The following is a 20,729-nucleotide window of genomic DNA, read 5'->3' as shown; positions in this document are numbered from 1 at the left end:
ACTTTCAGAGAGAGGAGAAAGGGAGAGAAACAGCAATGTGTGATTGCCTCTCACATGGCCCCCACTGGGGACCTGGTCCACAACCCAGGCATGTGCCCTGACTGGGAATTGAACCAGCAACCCCTTGGTTCACAGCCCATGCACAATCCACGGAGCCACACCAGCCAGTGCTAAAATATATGACTTTTGAAAAACCTTCAACAACAGTTATCTGTCTAGGAGAACCTCCCCAAATGCAGGCAGTGTCACTCACCTAGGGTACTTAGCTCTTCTTCACAACCTCTGAGCCCAGTTGTCATGGGAAGGTGATCTACCTGTACTCACTTCACTATTCAGGAGTGTAAAACTGTACAAACCAGAAAAGTATGTCTGTGCTGATGTAAGTCTATGTGTGTAACTGTAAACAAATTCTAGAGATCATCTGGTTGGAATTTTAGAGGAAAAAAATGAGATACAGAGAAAGCAAGCAATTTTCTCTAGATGACATAGTAACAGCCTGTATTAAAACCCAGTTCCATTAATTCCTAGCGCAGTGCTTTCTCCAGTGTAACTCACTGACTCATTAAGCCCCAGTTTCCTGCTCTGCTCTCGAAACCACTTTCCTTAATAGAAATCTCTTTATGTTAGTGTGTAAATCTATGTGCCTGTGTTGGTGAGCATGCATGTGAATGTCTACGTGCCTATCTGCAAGTATTTACAAAGCCTATCACTGGGCGTTTATGGCCTTTCTCCTAGGGAAAGCTCTAGGTAATTATAGTTTCTTGTGTTGGCACCAGCAATGGTCAGGGAAGACCTTCTGAGTCAATCGTTAACAAGCCAACTTGTTCCTCTATCCAGTCAGCTCTATTCCTGGGTCTTCAGGAAATGAGGCAAAATAATTAGAGTGGAACCAGACTCTCCTAGGGTCAAACTTGGTTCCAGGGCAGAGGAAACACCTAGAGACAAAGCTGCAAGGGACTATCTCTTCAAGGGGCACACATGCTCAAGCTGACATGGATACCATCTTGGTATTCAGCCTGATTATTACATTCTATGATGCCAACAAGGAAGGTAAGTGCTTCTGTAGCTTAATATCCTGGAAAACCCAAAGAGAGGCCTAGAAAATGTGTCGAGTCTGTTCCGGCAGATGTACAGCCAGTACTCAGTAGGCAATGCTTTCCAGTCGTCCAAAGTACCTCCTGGCAGGACTGCAGCTTTTTCACCCCAGGGAGACAGCTGTCTGTTTCATGGTGAGAAGTCCTCAGAGAGTGTGGTGACTTCTATCTTGTTTGTATAACTAACGTTCAGAGTCCTTTCCCTATTAGATGGCTTTCTTCCCTGGAGGATGTTGTCACAGTTCCAGTAATATCATCACCTAAACCCCCAAGTTCATAGCCCTTCGTAAGATGCTGTCTTCCTTTTTAAGGTGTTACATGCAATTACATGGGGATGCTCCTGGGAGGGAAGAGCTAAGAAATGCGTGGTGTGGAGATGAAATGTCACCATTTCCTATTCTTTGATAACTGCTCATTTAAAACATGATTCTTCAAAGCGTCCTAAACACTTCACCTCTGTAATTAGCTCACTGAAGTTGAGGCCAAACACTATAATGGGCAGCAGTGACAAATTTAGCAAATGAAAAAAACTCACACCACCCTGTGAGTTAGGTGCCCCAAAGCATGAAAAACTATGACCTATGATTCCATGAAAAACTGGAAAGATACTTTGTCCAAGGTTACATTTAGTGAATTTTCAAAAGTTTTAACAGAAGAAGACAAATGGAACAGAAAGAGAAGAGATAACAGTCAGTGTTTGAAGGAAAAGGCTGGTCAGTCTCTCACTGACCCCACTTGTTTCACCCTCCACCCTCCCCAAGGTAATAGCTGGGTGCTCAGTTTTCTTTACAGTAGTCTAACTACTCCTTGCATGTACTTTAAAGTCCTGGGGGGGGGGCTTTTTTGTTTATTGTTTATTATTTTTTAATTTAATCTTTATTATACTGGAGGGGAGTTTTCATCTTACCAATTGCAAGTTTTATAAGAAGGAACTGCATTCTTTTGTATCTCCCTCTCCAGCACCTGGAATTCTAAGCAGTAAATAGCCAGAAAATCCTGACCTTTTTCTCCCCCTACCCCAGAACCCAGAGGGAGCAGTTGCCAAGTGGAGGAGCTCCCTGGGCTCTTCCCAAAGGATGTGCGAAGCATCGGGGGTATGCTAATGCCAGGTAAGGAACGGGCGCTCCCTTCCTCAGAAAAATTACTTTGCCATTCCAGAATATTTTTACTCTTAAAAGATGCCTGTCTCCCTCATTTCTAGCCTAGATCTCAAATATCCTATTTTATTTTTAAAATATTTTATTTGTTTATTTTTTAGAGAGAGAGGAAGGGAAGGAGAAAGAGGGAGAGAAACATTAATGTGTGGTTGCCTCTCATGTGTCTCTCACTGGGCACCTGGCCTGCAACCCAGGCATGTGCCCTGACTGGGAATCAAACTGGCGACCCTTTACTTCATAGGCCTGTGCTCAATCCACTGAGCTAGACCAGCCAGGGCTCAAATACCCTATTTTAAAGATATGTGTCCCCTCAAGAGGCTTTCTGGAAACCAATTATTGAATTACCTAAGGCATGGGCTATGAAATCACAAAAGGGTGTGAAGAATGAGAAGGAGGCAGCCCTCAACATTGGAGAAGACGCCCTATGAGCTTTTCTCGAGGCTGAATTTACTGCAGTCACCTGTATTCATGGGACCCATGCAGGAAGGGAGAAAGGCAGGGCATGTATGTTAAGTACCATAAGCACATGCTGAGGAATAAACGAACTAAAAGGAGAAAAAAGTACAGCAGTGGAGTTTAACAAGTCAATAAAGTGGTTTAGCCATTCAGAGTAAGAACCAGCTTCCTTTATTCTCTCTGGCTTTTCTCTCTCCAGAACCTCAGGCAGAAGCCAACAGATCCACCTTCATCCAGAACCTGACTGTGGCTACCCTGCAGTGCTTCGGCTCTGGGAGGACAGTGAGACTCAACCTTGTACATTCAGAGAAAAGGCCAAAGGTCAAGCACAGTCTAAAGAACCTGAGAGTCATCGCTGCTCCCCACAGGAACAGCACTGCCTTCCCCAGCTGTCACCTAACCCTCACCTCCAAGTCTCGGACAGGATCCCTTCTAATGGGCAAAGGTGAGACTGGAAAATGAGACAGTGGTACTCATGACTTCTGCTTCAGAGCCCTGAATTCCCCTAGAGCTTAGTAGCAGCTAACACCTGAAGGAAATGGATTATCCTCTGGGTGGGCAAATCTGTGTCCTGAGACTCAGTTTTCTAACTGAAGAGTTAGAAACCTGAGTTCAGTCCTGAACTCAGGTTTCTAACCTCTTAGGGCCCTCCTAGTCCCGACATGCTGCAATTTTTATATAATCTCTATTTTCTGATGGGTCTTCCTTTGACAATGGTTGTTTGAACTTGATTTACTTTGAATGCACATAGTAAAATATTCAAACCACACAGACTTACAGTTAAAAGCAAATCTCCCTGTACGCCCACTCTCTCATCCTCCATTTCTCTATCCCTGAGGGAACCACTATTAACCACTTATTGAATTTCCTTCCAGAGGTACTCTAAGCGTATACGGATATATATTTTTTAAAAACATAAATGGTAGCATACCATACATGCTAGTCAATACCTTGCCTTTTTCCGTATCTATCTGTATAAATTTTTCTCATTCCTTGTAACAATTGTATAGTATTACATTTTATAGCTGTAGTATCACCAGTTCCCCATTGATGGATAATTTGGGTGTTTCCAGTCTTTGGTGAATACAAACAATGCTGCAAGCAATGATCTGACACATTCATCTTTGTGTAGCTGCAACTTATCAATAGAATAAATTCCAAGAAGCAGGAGTGCTGCAGCAAAAAGTCTGATAGACACTGCCAAATTAACCCCCCCAGGGCGGTTCCGTTTTGCACTCCCGCCCACACTGAGGATGCCTGTTCTCCCACAGCTGCTGAGCGACAGCTTTTGACCTCAGCCTTAAGTTTCCCCGCTTCTGCTCTGCTTTCTTTCTCCCACCCATTCGTTCTGTCCAGCAGAAATTTACTGTGATCAGTACATTGGTATTGGCAGTTCCCCCTTACATACAAGCGATTCCCTAGATGCGACTGCTGCACTGCTGGAAAAATAAAACTTGACACTTATAGAGAAACTGGGGGTTCACAAATAGAATAATGGGGAAAAAAACTTTTAAGATTACAAACTGTTTAGAGACTAGAGACTGGGAAATGAGTGGATAGGTTCTTGGGACGTGGCCCAGGTAGAGTAAATTGTATATCCTCACACGACATGGATGTTTTCACTCCTTTATTACATTTTCTAAAAGTTCACATAGTGACCATCTTTGTGTGAAACAAACTCTTAAAAACTTAAAAGCCTCTGACAGTATTTGAGGGCTTTCACTCACTCGACGTTAATGTAAATTAATTCAACCAGATTGTTCTCCTCCTGACCTGAGACATCCCCCTTGAATCAATGTCAGGTGTGATGGGTAAGAGTGAACTTAGGTCATTTGGGAATCTACAGCAGTTTGTACGGGGTGAATCTTTCTTGGATGTAGTGCTATGCAGTGTTGGACTCAGCAATTAAGGACACTAGCTCTTAGAGATTTTGGACGAGGGAAACTAGGAAATTAAGTAGTAGGAGAGATGCCAAAGATCAGTCAGACCTAATTCAACAATTTGCTTTGGGCTAGCCTAGAACACAGGGAAGGAGGAAGAGTTTAAGCGAGTGATATTTTCAACCCGTGTGCCACAAGAATTTTTAAAACACGCAATACCTGATTATTTAGTCTGGGGCACTGACTTCTTTTCCCTTGGATTGTCAGATTTAAAAAATAGTAACAACCAACATAACAACAGCAGTCTGCTGTCAGTGAATCCCCATCATCTCTATTTTTTGTCAGATCAACAAAAATTATATTAACTGGTATGCTGCAAATTTTAGGAATTAGTTTATGTGTGCCATGAGATGAAAAAGGTTGAAAATTGCTGGTTTAAGCTAATACCCTGACAGATGTGTCCAACCCTTTGGTGTCTCTGGGCCACACTGGAAGAAGAAGAGCTGTCTTGGGCCACACATTAACCACACAAACACTAATGAAAACTGATGAGCAAAAAAAGTTTTTAAGTAAATTTACGATTTTGTGTTGGGCTGCATTCATAGACATCTTGGGCCCCATGCGACCCGCGGGCCGGGGATTGGACACCCCTGCATTTGAGCTATGCAAGGAGATTAAATGGATGTAGGATTAGTTTGAGGACCTGATCATCAGTTTAGGATACATTTCTATGGAGCAATGATAAATTGCAAACAACCAATTTATGAATGGACTTTTGAAATATCGCCCCGTTTATAAGTTTGAAACTTCCTATCCTGAATTTAAACTTACACTGAGTACCAAGACATATCAGACTCCACATAGGGTAGANCTAATACCCTGACAGATGTGTCCAACCCTTTGGTGTCTCTGGGCCACACTGGAAGAAGAAGAGCTGTCTTGGGCCACACATTAACCACACAAACACTAATGAAAACTGATGAGCAAAAAAAGTTTTTAAGTAAATTTACGATTTTGTGTTGGGCTGCATTCATAGACATCTTGGGCCCCATGCGACCCGCGGGCTGGGGGTTGGACACCCCTGCATTTGAGCTATGCAAGGAGATTAAATGGATGTAGGATTAGTTTGAGGACCTGATCATCAGTTCAGGATACATTTCTATGGAGCAATGATAAATTGCAAACAACCAATTTATGAATGGACTTTTGAAATATCACCCCGTTTATAAGTTTGAAACTGCCTATCCTGAATTTAAACTTACACTGAGTACCAAGACATGCCAGACTCCACATAGGGTAGAAATAAACAACAGGCCAGCGGTCAGATGTATAAGGTCCTAAAAGAGATGCCCACTATAGGCGACACCAGTCTGCACAGGAGGTTGTCCTGGAAACAGAAGACAGTCCATGGCAATGTTCCCAGGGCAATGCAGGAACCTGAAATTGCAGGGATAAAAACGTACCGCAACACAGTTGGTCATCAGAAGATGTGGGTCAACACATAACGCAGAAACATGTAAGATGGAGACTATTTGTTACTGTCTGTGGGATTTGGCCAAGAAAAAGACCCTCTCTCATAAATATTCTGATATCTCCTTCTGGTGAAAGAGGACTCACACATCTTCCTACAGTCTCTTTACCCCATGTGAAACTGTGGGAATAGGAGAAATACTAACCATATGTTTATTCTGATAGCTTTGGTCACCTTTAGCAAGTTACCTAATTTCTCCAGTGCTCAGTTTCTATAACAACAAATGAGGGACTTGACTTGCTGGTCTAATTTCTACATACGTAAAGTGCAAGTCTAGATCTGAAGCGCAAACCCAATAGCAATATATAAGGCTTCTCCAATCGCTCTTTCAACCTTCTAATATTAATACAGAATAATCTCTAGAAGAAACTTCCATTTAAATGCACCCTATTTAAGTTATTTTGTGATAAAGCAAAGCATCATCTGCTAAATTATCCATTTCACAAATTTGGATTTTTGTGTATCTTCTCAAAGTCGGGTGTTCTTGCTCAAACATTCTTAGAGAAAGGCTGGTATTGCAATTCCATCATTACCGGGAGTGGAGAGCTGTACTTAGAAATGTGCTCCACCTTAACGCTCATTTACCGACCAGATGGCATCTAAAGGAGATGGACCGCCAACATGGTCGGACGCTAATTCAGAAACTATGCGGAAATGAAAATACACTGACAGAGAACGCCTATTAAAGTAGACTTTGAAACAGGAGAGCCCGGAAGTAAAGAGACATGTCATTGGAAACACCATTATCCCTGTTGAGGGCTCAGTTCTATTCAGAGGATCTCTAGGTTTTTCCTCCTCTTCCAGTCATGTCACTCGGTCAGCACACCTGCTTTCTCGTTTTTGTTTGTTTCTCGTCTTCACATCACCCCTGTGAAACAGACAGGCCAAGAATTATTTTACTACAGCCATCTTACAGACAAGGAGCCCAGAACTCGGAGGACTGATGTGACTTGCCTCACGTGAGATTTGCTTATCTTCATCTCATCTGTCTTACAAACACTTAGGTTGTCGTTTTGGTGAACTGACTGGTGCTATGCTGAAAACACTTCACATAATTTCCTTGTGGTTGTTGTTTTTCCTCTGAACCTGTGGCTCTTGGTCTCTGCCTATCTTTGCCAACACAGTCTTCCTGATTAAACTGAAATCGAGAATGACTTCTTACCCTGTCATTTCATGTTTAGGGCCTGGTGCTGTGGCCACTGGCCTCCGAAGTAAAGAACTATCATTTCACATGGACTTAATCAAGACATGGGAGAGTAATTTAGAAATGTCAAGTAGAACTTACAGACCTTAATTTAATAAACAAGAGACCATTAAAACTGGAATAAGAACCACTGTCTGAATTGGATTAGGTCTGTTCTAGAGGCAAGCACTGTTAGTTCCAGCCTACAGCTGGAATCTGCCTGCACCTCATCACTGCCACAGCTGGTCTGAGTCACCATCCTCTATCATTTGGATTTCAGCAATAGCCTCCCAACAGGTGACTCTGCTTCTGCCCTTGTCCCTCGACACTGTAGGGCCTGCAGTCTATTTCAGTGACCATTTAAAAACAAAGAGATTCATCCTCAAAACCTTGTAATGGATCCCCATTTCCACCAGAATAAAAACCAAAGTCCTTAAACTAGCTTAAAAGGCCCTCGGTGATGTGGGCCCATTTCCTTTCGGTCCTCGCCCCCTACTCCTGGCCCCTTGCATACTCTTCGCCAATCCCACTGGCCTCTTTGCTCTTCCTCTGAAACTGTAACATGTCAGCCATTCTCTGCCTTGGGGCCTTTACTCTAGCTGTCAGTCTGCCTCGGTCACTACAGCAGGTTCTTGAATAACGTTTTCTCATTGAACATCATTTTGATGTAACATTGATGAGAAAAAAATTGTTCCCCCCTGGGCCACTGTGGGGAGTTCTTCCCATGTCTGCATGGGTTTTCCTCTGCACTCTTGCTTCCTTGCACATCCTCCCAAAGGTGTGCACATTAGGTGAAGTGGTGTATCCACATGGCTCTGGTTTGAGCGTGTATGGGTGTGTGTGAGTGTGCCCTGCAATGGAAGACCTTCCTGTACAAGACGGGGTTGGGCCCCATCTCGTACCCTGAGTTGCTGGTACAAACTCTGGCCACCCTCAACCCTGAACTAGAATAAGCAGGTTAGAAAAGAATCATCTTTCTTGTTTTTATCAACCTTTATTAAATGTATGCATGGCACACATTTATTTCAATGTTTAATATTAGAAATGTTTGAGGTCTTTAGAAATTTGATGATGTTTTTGTGACTGGAAATATGCTGCAAGAACTTAATTCTTATTTACATTAAGTAGCCTATGGTAAAATTGGTTTTATTACAGGTCATTTTGCCTTAAAGTCAGTTTCCAAGAACCTATCGACATTAGTGAGGACTTACTATACTTTCCCAGGCCTCTGCTTTGCTATTCCCCTCACCTCCTCCAGGTCTTGGCTCAATCCTCACGTTCTCAATAAAACCAGCCTATGTTGCACGTTGCCAAAACACTGCCCACCCACACTCCCCAGACTGCTCCCTTACCTTCCTCTACTTTTATTTATTTATTTATTTATTTATTTTGGGGGTAGCACTTACTTCCTTCTAACACACCATAAAATTGACTGTACTTATTGTTGTCTGCTATCCTCTGCCTCCTCTGCACCTGTTCCCTTGCTAGCACGTATGCAACTGACGCATCCGGAGTAGTGGAGCAGTCCCTGGCACGTAACAGATACTCATTTTTAATTATTTGCTGAATGAATGAAATTGAGGAGCGCATGAAACTGGGTGGTCTTTCCCTCTTCTCTGAGCTCACCTTGCTTTTCCCAGTCCCTTCTCCAAGTCGTTGACTTAGACTCCACCAGACAGACTTACAGCAGTCATTAACGCAAATTATTACAGTTCATGTTCTTCCTTGGACTTTGTAGCCAACTTTTTTGACGACAGAAACTTTGAACAGAGTTACGCCCTCTATCCTTATTATTATTATGGCCTTAAGAATGATAAGTGATCAAGGTATGGCCTCCTCCTCCATTCTGATCCTACATTAGTCAAAGGCCTCATGGGAATTTTAATGCCTATCGCTTACTAGTATCTCTGTCCTCATCTACTCTTGGCATTATTCAAAGCTCACACCCTAAACCTATGGACAGACCAACAGGGCCACAATTAGAAGCTTAGTATCACCTTGGTAGAGCCAGGGTTTTTTGTCAGGTAAAATCAAGGGCAGAATAAAGTGGCCTCAGTTGACCTTTCATTCTTTCTTTCTTTTTTATAGCTTTTTTACCAGGGATCTCCCAATGTAAGGTCTATCCAGTGATGAGGGCCTCGTCAGAGACTTTTCCCACCACGACCACCTCCTTAACTCCAGAGAACAAAGGAGAGGAAACTACAAGTATTGATGATCTTTCTAGCCCTTTGACACAAGGTACAGAATAAGTAGGGGTGAGACAAGAACAGGAAGAAAAGCATTTTTAGCCCCAACACGAGTCTGGGTCTCCTAGGATTTTCCTGGAAGTTGTGAAGTTACACAAAGTTTCCATTAGAAAACCCTCTCTTTCTCATGGAAAGAAATCAGTTTCTGTATAAAGAAGGTCCCAGAAATGTCTGTACTTTGACGCCACCGTCAGGTGGTGTGTTAACGACATTTTGGTCAACGATGGGCCTACTGTATGAACAACAGTTGTCCCACAGGAGTATAATGGGGCTGAGAAATTCCTACCATCACACTGTAACGTCAGAGCGCGAGGCATTACTCACACGTCTGTGGTGATGCTGGTGCAAACAAACCTACTGCGTGGCTAGCCGTGTAAAAGTGCAGTATGTGCAACTATGTACAGTACACACATAACACTCGACAATGATAGCAAATGACTGTTACTGCTGTACATGTTTACTATACTATACTTTTTATTGTTATTTTAGAGTGTACTCTTCCTACTTATTAACAGTAAAACAGGTTGCTACAAAACAGTATGCCATGTTAAACCAGCAGCCATCTCATACATCCCGTGTTTACTGCGTCTTTTGATTGTATCCTTTCCTCTCGGGCTTGCTTTACTCTCATATTGCTTTACGAACTTTGTGGAGACTGAGTGTACAGTGTTTCCAGAGTCTACAGGAGCGCACAGTACCATCTCAGGCCTTCACACTCACTCACCACTTACTCACTGACTCACCCAGGGCAACTTCCAGTCCTGCAAGCCCCACTCACGGTGAGTGCCCTGTACAGGTGTACCGTGTTTTTTTTCAGGTGTACTATTTTTTATCTTTTACATTGTATTTTTACTGTACCTTTTCTATGTTTAGATGTTTTAATATTTATTTATTGATCTTAAATAGAAATAAACCATATTTATATTTAATTATAAGAAAGGAAAGGAGGAAGAGAGAGAGACATCAATTTGTTGTTCTGATTATTTATGCATTTATTGGTTGATTCTTGCATGTGCCTTGACTCAGGATTGAACCCCCAACCTTGGTATATCAGGATAATGCTCTAACCAACTGGGTTACCCAGCCGGGGTCTAGATATGTTTAGATGCACAAAAGCCAATGTGTTACAACTGCCTACAGTATTCAGTACAGTGACACGCTGTACAGGTTTGCAGCCTAAGAACAATATGCTATACAATACAGCCTAGGTGTCTAGCAGGCTGCCGCATCTAGGTTACAGTAAGTGCACATTATCATTTTCACACGACAGAATTGCCTAATGATGCATTTCTCAGAACGTATCCCTGTGGTTAAGAGGCACATAACTGCATTAATAATGCTTTACCTCCAAACAAGTGAGCTCATCTTGTAGCCAAACGTGGGGACAGAATAAAATGTATTCATGTGGTCGGCAATTCCAGCCATTGCATGTGCAAATAGCATTTACACACCGATCATTACAGTGATGACAACAACCAAGGGCAGGTTTTGTCGGCACTACTTTTAGAAACAGCCTTCTCTAATTGGCCAGGATTCAAATTCTAAGTTCTGGATGCAACTTGGTTTGGGTTACATCCAGTCCCTGCCAGGGGAAAAATAGATATGCGGTTAGTAATAACAGGATGTGTATAAGCCATTTCCCTCCAAATTTGGCTCATGACCCAGCAGCAATGCCAACACACCTTTGTTCCTCCTATGGCTCCTCCAATGAAACCGCAAGGACCATAGAAGGGTGATTTTCTAGGTAGAGACCCTGACAGGGCTGCTGGCGTAAGATGAGTTTGGAACTCACTGTGCACCCCCCGCCCCTTTTCCTCCCTCAAGAGGAGTGCAAGAATCGGTCCTATTGATCATGGAAAATCCCAAATCGCAGGGAAGGGGACTCGCTGGGAAGAGACTGCCAAGGAGATTAGAGCAAGGCCCATGATGCCCACCCCTCCCCTGACTCTGAGTCTAAATTGGAAATCCAGCCTCTGAGTCAAGCTGGACTCTTTCAGAGCAGAGGGTGGATCTCTTTCCTCTCTCAATTCTCTTTCTCCCTCTCCTGCTGCTCTCTCTCCTTTTAGACACAGACAAGGACCTAGAGGAGAGGCGGAAATGGAGCGCTGTGGTCAAATTTCTGATTGCTGTCATTCTGTTGCTCAGTGCACTTGCCATTACAGTGTTTGTCATTTTTGAAGTCCCATGTCCTGTAAGTTTGCTGATGTATTGGGTCCTGGGGCTTGATCTATATAAATCTCCTTTTCCAGAGGTGGGTTGGCATGGTAACAAAAGCATACACTTTGGAGTTTGGACAGACCTGCAACTCACACTCACTAGCTGAGTGGCTTTGAGAGAGTTGCTTGCCTTGTCCAACCTCAGTTACCTCATCTTTAAAATGGGGCAGTGATAGCTGCCTCTTATGGTGGTGATGAAGGCTAATGGAGATCCTGGGTGACAGGTGCCTAGCACACAGGAAGTCCTTGCTAAATGCAAGTTCCTCTGCTGTACTTGTACATTCCTGGGGAGGACAGAGCTATTAGGACAGAATATTTTCTTTAGAAGACATGGTTTTCTTTGAATGGCTTGACATGAAGTTTGGAAGGCAACCAAATGCATACAAGCCCCTGAGGTTAACACCAGTCATTTTCTCCCTTCAGAGTCAATGCCTGAGAGCCAGAGAGCTGTGCCAATGCCCGAGCTTGTGGACAAAGCAAAGGGAGGGAGGCCAACAGCCTGAGACAGCTGGATCCCAGCCTGCCTCTCAGCCGGAGAAGGAAAGTGTTCTCTGTGTGGTTTGTGTCATTTGCTTGGAGAAAATGGGGCAGACATATAAGTGCTGGGGGGCAGGGAGCTGATTCAGTTACGAAGCAACTGTGGGTAATTCTTTTATGTGTCAGGAAATGGGTAGGTATTTATTTGTACTGTTGTTTTCTTAACATCAGCCCAGCCATAACACAGGTAGAACTTACTGAAAACACAGATTTCTGGGCCCCAGATATAATGAACCAGAACACCTGGGGCCAGGAACCTTGTTCTTGAGATTTTGAACACACTCCCTAAGTAGAGGTGAATTTACTATAAAATTAATGAAGCTTAAGCTTCAGGACCATGGGACCTTATATTCAATTTTGTATTTTTAAAATTTGTGTTCTTTTTCTTTCAAAAAAAAGCCCCTCTAAAATTGTAAGCACTCCAGAACCCACACTTAGGTGTCCATCCCTGTCCCTAAGTAACTCTTACATACACCAAAGTTGAGGAGCCACCGCACTTGAACTCAGTCTGATCCCTGGCAAAACAGCATCTTTCCTCCCTACCCTTGGGTTTCCTGACGAGATTCTAAGCCCATATTGCCCGGTGGTGTCTCAGACAGACACTACCCCACTGGTTCAGCACAGCTGCTTTACATCAAGTTTCCCCAGGAGAAGTGGACTCAGCCTGCGAAAACCAGAAACTGATGGCTGCCTTCTCTACCACATTTATAAAACCCACTACGGCCATGAGACAAGGTCTCCAGTGCTTTTTAAATTAGAGAAGGAGTCCGCTCTTGTAGAATTACGGCACTGAGAAGGGGTCTCAAAGATTAGAGTGTCTAGGATGGTACACATGCTGCCACCCTTTAATTCTTTTTTTTTAAAGATTTTATTTATTTTTCAGAGAGAGGGGAAGGGAGGGAGAAAGAGAGGGAGAGAAACATCAATGTGTGGCTGCCTCTCCCACACCCTCTACTGGGGACCTGGCCTGCAGCCCAGGCATGTGTCCTGACTGGGAATTGAACCAGCCACCTTTTGCTTCATAGTCCTGCACTCAATCCACTGAGCCACACCAGCCAGGGCTGCCACCCTTTAACTCTGTGTCAGCTGCACACAACAGTAGTCAAGCACAGTACAACTAGAAGATGAATAAGTTCTGGAGATCTAATGCATAGCATAGTGGCCAAGCCAATAATACTTTACTATATACAGATCTGAAATGTTCTCACCACAAAAAAAGAAATGATAATTATGTGCTGTGAAAGAGATGTTAGCTAAAGCTACAATAGTAATCATATTACAATATATAAATGTATGAAATCAATATGTTGCACATCTTGAACTTACACAATGTTATATGCCAATTATATCTCAATTTTTAAAATATTTTGTGGATGAATGAGCCAATAAATCCAGTATAGGTGAGTGCCAGCCTGCAAATTTATTTATTTATTTATTTATAGAGAGAAGGGAAAGAAGAGAGAGAGGGAGAGAAACATCAACGTGTGGTTGCCCTTCATGTAACCCCCTCTAGGGAAATGGCCTACAACCCAGGCATGTGCCCTGATTGGGAATTGAACCAACAACCTTTTGGTTCACAGCCCAGACTTAATCCACTGAGCTACACCAGCCAGGGGTCTATCTCAATTTTTTTAAAAAATCAAGCACAGCCCTGGCTGGTGTAGTTCAGTGGATTGAGTGCAGGCCTGTGAACCAAAGGATCGCGGTTCGATTCCCAGTCAGGGCACATGCCTGGGTTGCAGGCCAGTTCCCGGTAGGGGACCCACGAGAGGCAACCATACACTGATATTTCTCTCCTTCTCTCCTTTCCTTCCCCTCTAAAGACAAATAAATAAAATCTTTTTTAAAAAATCAAGCATAGCACTCCTTCCACCCGGGAATGACATCAGAATCCTTCCTATCATAAAGCCTCGGGTGCCCAGTGCCAACTTATTTGCATCTCTGGTCTAGGACAATATTTTTCATAATCCCATTTTTTTCTAATATTGGATGATGTGCTCGTGTACATTAGTATGCTTTTATCATGTGGTGTATTTTTAGTTCTTTACTCCAATCTACATTATGATTTCTATTGATCATTGGAAGAAGAGGCCTGAAGGGGACCATAAAGTTTAGTTCAGAATTAGAGGTAACCATGAAGCACCAACACTGAATTTTCCCCATGAACAAAATAAGCTGCTAACCAGTAAGGAAATTAATAGAAATAGTCATTATAAGCCATTTTGTACATATCACCTTGTTTGAGGCTCATAAAAAATCCTGTGAGGTAGCTAGGGCAGGCATCTGCCTTCTACTGATACTTAAACTAAGACTCAGAGAAGTTATGCGACTTTCCCGAGTCACATAGCTGGTAGAAACAGAACTGAAGTCCAGGTCTTTGAATTCTTATACCAAATTTTTAAAAATATTTTATTTATTTATTTTTAGAGAGAGGGGAAGGGAGGGAGAAAAAGTGGGAGAGAAACATCAATGTGTGGTTGCCTCTCATGCACCCCCTATGAGGACCTGGCCCATAACCCGGGCATGTGCCCTGACTGGGAATGCAACCAGCGACCTTTTGGTTCACAGGCCGGTGCTCACCTATACTGGATTTACTGCTCATTCATCCACAAAATTTTACTGAAAGTGACAATTTTACTTCTATGTGCCAAGTTTCCTGCCTTCCAGAGGCTTACAGTCTATATTCATAACGGGTTAGCATTTTGAAAGTACGTACAAGACCAAATGGGGCTTGGAGTCTGGTGCAGTGAGAGTGGAATGGAATTAGTAAAAAATATATGGTCCACTGAGACCCAGATCTCTGCCGCTTTGCCAACAGAGTGAGATTGTTTGGTCCTGACTCAAGGAAGGAAGTAGAATCCTTGTGCTTCTGAGATCCAAAGTAGCTGCAGACTTAGGGCCTTTTCCATTCAAGGCAAAGAGGTCAAGCAAGGGGTAGATGGCTTCTTTGCTGGTAGGTCCAACAAACTGTAGGTTTCCTACTAAGTGCACCTTGCTGATACTTTCTCAGGGTAAGCATAATAACCTTCCCTGGAATCATTGGGTAGCAAATAGGCAAAATGATGTGTACTTAGAGTTATGTAGGGTTTTTTACTTAGCTATCCGCTTGTTGGTACATAAAGAAATGCCCGTTTGCATCCTCCTTTACTTTTCCTTTTTCCTTTCAATCTCTAGGTTGGACAAAATGCTCCCAACTCAAGCTCAAAGAAAGCCATGGAGATCAGTGTTATCTACCAGACATACTTCTGAAAAGTTCTGCTCTGCCTCACACTTACATTCTCCCTAGTATTAGTCAAGATAGGCAGATTCTTGCCAATTCTACACTTGTATCTTCAGCAGAAGCATTACAATAAAAAAGTAATGCCAGGCCCATGAAGGGGGAGCTTGGGCTTAGCAATCAATTACCTTCATGCCACTGCTACTGACTGAGCCACAAGCCTCTGGGATTTACTCCGTACTTCCACAAAAAATGGGTATCTTCGCATCCCCTCAGATGAAAACAGAAAGTCTCCCCTCTAAGCACTGTGAATGGGCCTATTGCTTCCTTTGACAAAAGGTTTAAACACAGCCTCCAATGAACAGGGAAAAGCAGCCACAAGTGTGGCTCAGTTCACCAGCTGCTGTGCTACCTTCCCTGCTGACTCCATGCTCACTGGCTCTCAACTTGGCTTAGGGTGGTGTTCCGGTTTTCTCAAGGCTGACAGTCAGTTGTAAGGTTTTCTGACTGAGCCTCTGCTAAGTCACAAGCAGCAACACACTGGTGAGAGGAATGTGAATTTAAGCATTCTGAATGTCCTCCTCAGAAATCTCCAAAGGGCTAGAGACTGCATACTAATAGGACCCAGATGAGGTCTCCTGATGACCCGGAGTTCCTAAGTGGGTCTGACGTTGTACCCTACCGTAACAGTGAGCCGTGTACACTTGGAAGAGGATGCCAGAGCAGAATGATTATGACGATCTGTCTCATGGAGGCACAGGTGTGAGTAAAGTCTGACCTGCTTAAGTAAGAGTTTGGGAAAATAAAAAAGTCTAAAGAGCTGATGCTAAAGCAGGATTTAGGTTAAGAGAGAGAGAGAGAGAGAGAGAGAGAGAGAATGGTGGGAGGGACAAAACTAGTCCTGCCTCTTTTCATAAGAGGCTAAAACCATTCCATTTTGTTTTGGTGAAATGTGCCTGTTTCTAAGTAATTGTTTTCTTAGTTCTCTGGTAAAAACCATACACACCTTGTAGCCTTCTTCCACTCACTTTTATTTCCAAAAAATAAAAACAGTGGTTCTCAAAGCTGTACCAACAGAGGAATATATCTCGCCATAAGCCCTGTATTAACATTCAAGCCAAGCCTGGAAGAGATGGAACAGACACAAAGTGTGGATGATGGTAGTTTTCACGGAAGCCCTAGAAATCCTCCAGGCATCCTAAAGTTCCATAGACTTGGAAATATCGCAGGTAAAAACGACAGAGCACCGGGGCTCGCATTTGGAGAAACGAGTGTATTATTTGCACCTTTCTGCTGATTCACGTGACCTCCAGTGCAGCCTGCCACCTGTGGTTCAGTCCAACCATGAAGCAGAAAAAAGAGAAGAAAGTTTGTTGCTCCCCACACCACGAGGGAGGATGCATTCTGTATTTAGAAGCTCTCAGTCTAGAACTGATGTCCACACTCATCTACACCTTTCCAGCTTCCTCCACCACAGAATGTCCTTCAGTCCAGAACCAAGAGATTTCTCAGGAGACGAAACCTGGGGCAAAGTCAACATTTATTAAGTCTTCTGCAAGAGTATAATTTGTATAACATTTATAGTGACTTTCTTTATAGAAACTCACTGATGGGATCAAAATTATTTATTTTGTTTTGGGGACACCTTGTTTCCCCTGACAAGGCAAGGAGCCGCTGAGGATTCTCTGACTCCCTAACCAGTTAATCACTTTGAACCCTGTATTCTCTTAACAGTGAAGATTTTTGAAAACCAAGAGATGGATGGGACATAGAGCAGAAGGGAAGGGAAAACACCCTTGAGGACTTTGGGATGGGCACCTCTGTCCGCAGATCACTTCGCAGCAGGACACAATTCTCCCTGTCACCACTAGAGAGTAAGGTGTAGTCTGAACTTGATAAAACACTGTTTCGATGGAGGGTCAACTATTCCTCTGGGAAGTGGCTGGTTAGCAAGGTTTTCATTGCAAATTCTTTCTCATTAAGTTGCCACCCTTTGTTTTTCAATTATTAAAGTACACTCTCATTATAACAATTTTTAGAAAATACTGAAAAATATAAAGAATAAAAGAAAAAATATCATACCTAATCCTTCCTCCCAGGGATAATCACTGACATTTGGATTTATAACTCTTTGATTTATATTTCCTTACATAACTCTTTGACGTACATATCCTTATATATAAAAAGACACATATGTTACACAAAAAACATCATACTCTTCATACCATTTTAAAGCTGTCTCCCCTTTTTTGGCTAATATATTAGTACTACAAGCCCAGTTAGCACAAGTATTAAGTTGTGTTTTTTTTCAAGTCTTATGACTGAAAGTCACTCTACCTTTTTTAAGGGTCTAAATCACCCCAATACTTTTTGATAGATCCAAAGATTAAGGTAAAAAGTGGCTTAGGGCAGGGAAACCACACTCACGGAAAATTCCAATTTAAACATTTGAAGGTATTGATGAATGACATTAATAGTTGTATGTGTGTATGTGTTAAAGCATGACTTGTTCAGTGTAAATACTTAAAATATACAACAATTTTATATCTGCTTTGCCAGTTCTTCACTTTTTAGATAGACCTCTGTTCTCAAAAAGTCAACATGACCTGGGACTCTCTGGACCTCTGAAAGGTCTGAGTGGGCCATTAGCATCCCTCCTTTTCTGTACAGCCAGGCGTGTGCCAGAGGCCACTAACCACAGAGGGACTTAAAGGTGGCTCTAGCCCTAACTGTTCTTCCCCTCCTCCCTTATGAGTAGGGGCTAGGAACTGCCCCCCACTTTTTGCCTTGCACAGGTTGACAGTCTTATGGCCCCTCCTCCCCGCACATTTTGGTCCTCCACTCCTGCCTTCACACCCCTGTCCACACCCCCTGACCCCCTCTCAGAGGGGATTCCATTTCTGAGTTTATGGAAAGGTCCTCATCTTCCTTGAGTTGCCACTTATCTTTATATATACACTTCGGAATAGCTCTTAGGCTTGAAGGCTACAGTGTGTTCTCTACACACACATCTGTATATCTCTGTATTACTTTGTATCCAACAAAGTAACGTAGACATTAAAAAAATACGTTGGTAACATCACACTACTAAATGGATAGCTGAGGATGTAACAACTGACTTTCTAAGAGAAAATGAAGTAACTTGTATTTCCACATCCAAGCTGCGATTGGTTAACCAAATGGAGGCAAACCAGTGAAGGGCCATCCTGTAACTGCTGGTAACACCTGAATTCGTCTCTCCAAACTTACACGCTTTTCTCTTATATTTCTCTTCTTGGTCCGTACTCCAACACTTTTCTTTTTCCTTTCCTTCTTTTCCTTTCCCTTATTCAGTGCCCTGACTTGCCTGTCACCCAATACTAAAAATTACTCTTAATTTTCATTCCCAGAGAACTTAGATCCATGTTTATACTTAAAGTTCAGGCACAAAAAGCCTTTTTTTCTCTACTCAACCCGCCTCCACCTGGTACAGTGTAGCAACAGGTGCATATTGGGCTGTAATTAATGAACTTCCACCAGACTCATGTGAATTTGCGCCACCCAGTGGTTGAAGTTGCTAATGTCATCCTCTGAAAAAGCAGTGGGCAAAAATAATTAAATGTAAAATAAAATAAATGAGAACAAATGAGAAGCCTATGTAACTGCCCTAAAGAAAGAAAAATCAATCACAACGGCCACATTTCATCCTATTTCAAGTTATTTTATAAAACTTAAAATAGGATGGAGAAGGATATGTTCAGAGGTATAGTGTCATAGTCTGCACAGAACAAGATGATGTCCGGAAGACTCTCTTGGGATTTATTCAGGTAACTACTGCTCCCTACTGCACTAAAAAACAAGAACAGACAGTGAAGACTATAGGGTAAAGTCCTAATTGCTCCCTAGAAGAATCGAACATTCAACAGAAGACACACTGACTTTGAAAACATAAGCTAGACACACATTATTAGATAGCAGTCTAATTTATTTATTGCACCATAAACTTGCTTGGACATATCTATGTCTATGACATATGCCAAGGAGTAGAATTCATTGTTCAACTTTGTCAGATTGCATATGGTTCTCCAAAGAGATTGTACTAAATACATTTGCCAGCAGTAAAGAGAGTCTATTATTCCACACCCTCCCTAACTTGGAAATCTCAGAGTAAAGTTTTTGCCAATCTGATGGCTATATGTCATTGTTGCTCTTATGTGTATTTTCCTGCTTAATAGTGAAGGTGAACATCTTTCCATATATGTATTTGCTTCAGGTATTCTCTTGCTTATAACCTCTCCCTTCTTTTAAACTGGGTTGTTAGTCTTTTTAATTGAGTTGTACAGTCTTATACTCCTGGCTATACAGTTGGCCCTCTGTATCTGTGGGTCCTGCATCCACAGATTCAAGCAACTGTGTATAGAAAATATTTTTTAAAAAATATTACATTGTTGTTGATGTGTACAATGTAGTTAGGCCTGCAATGGTTACATTGGTAACCATGGTAGTGAATATGTACAGACTCTTTTTCCTGTCATTATTCCATAAACAATACAGTATAAACAACTATTTAGATGGTACTGCATTGTATTAGATATCACAAGTAATCCAGAAATGACCTAAAGTATAAGGGAGTTATTTGCATAAGTTATATGCAAATAGTACACCATTTTGTACAAGTGACTTGAGCCTCTTTGAATTTTGGTATCCAAGGGGGGTTCTGGAACCAATCCCCTAGGATACCAAGAGACAACTGCATTATTATCTACAGTTAGAGATGAAAGTCTTAAAATTAACCCGCTATGAAGACTGAACAGGTTAGACTGATAGGATTTCATTGAAAGTATCTATATAGGAATCAGATTATTTCCTTCCTAGTTAGGAAGGAGGGAGCTGGAAGGGTTATAAGTGCTAATGTGCCGTAGAGAGGAGGCCAGACAGACTTCCCTAATGTGATGTTGCTCAAATTTATCTTCCCTGTGCTTAGACAAATACAAATGTTGTACAAAGGTACTCTATGGCTTACCTTGGAAAGCTCAGTGATTTCCAGCGGAAAACACACCCAATGTAGAGAGTGCTGCATGTTGCAATTCAACACTACGGAGTCATTAAGAATGCCTAGAAAAACAACACTGAATAAATCATTCTGAAATTGAACCTGTGCGTTACTTAGCTGGTTTAATTTCAGAATACGACAATGACACGTATTGGTAGTTTTGATATTAGCTGTTTTTTT

The 20,729-nt window shown here is 42.3% G+C and overlaps 1 protein-coding gene across 2 annotated transcripts; it reads left to right on the top strand.

Moving 5' to 3' along the window:
• Positions 1-832: 832 nt before the first annotated feature.
• On the top strand, positions 833-18,230 carry CUNH17orf78 (chromosome unknown C17orf78 homolog). Of its 2 annotated transcripts, XM_037070317.1 has the most exons (7): positions 833-1,050; positions 2,117-2,203; positions 2,907-3,152; positions 9,390-9,506; positions 11,614-11,738; positions 12,187-12,309; positions 15,475-18,230. In XM_037070317.1, the coding sequence occupies exons 1-7, from the start codon at positions 993-995 to the stop codon at positions 15,547-15,549; spliced, it is 831 nt and encodes a 276-aa protein (XP_036926212.1). In that variant the 5' UTR covers positions 833-992; the 3' UTR covers positions 15,550-18,230. The 2 variants fall into 2 exon arrangements, with proteins under 2 accessions (XP_036926212.1, XP_036926213.1); XM_037070318.1 differs by lacking the exons at positions 9,390-9,506; positions 11,614-11,738; positions 15,475-18,230 and having other exon boundaries at positions 12,187-12,524.
• Positions 18,231-20,729: the final 2,499 nt, after the last annotated feature.

This window comes from Sturnira hondurensis, unplaced genomic scaffold (assembly GCF_014824575.4).
Source record: "Sturnira hondurensis isolate 20B ecotype Veracruz unplaced genomic scaffold, ASM1482457v3 Scaffold0018728, whole genome shotgun sequence".
Lineage (NCBI taxonomy): Eukaryota > Metazoa > Chordata > Mammalia > Chiroptera > Phyllostomidae > Sturnira > Sturnira hondurensis.
The sequence above is the reverse complement of the archived record's forward strand: the minus strand, read 5'-3'. Positions and strand labels throughout refer to the sequence as shown.

Bases quoted from the DNA above. Each gene is read 5' to 3' on its own strand.
- CUNH17orf78 (XM_037070317.1), top strand. From the start codon at position 993: ATGGATACCATCTTGGTATTCAGCCTGATTATTACATTCTATGATGCC. The intron at 2,204-2,906 runs GTAAGGAACGGG...TTCTCTCTCCAG, and splicing joins CGGGGGTATGCTAATGCCAG to AACCTCAGGCAGAAGCCAAC. The intron at 11,739-12,186 runs GTAAGTTTGCTG...TTCTCCCTTCAG, and splicing joins TTTTTGAAGTCCCATGTCCT to AGTCAATGCCTGAGAGCCAG.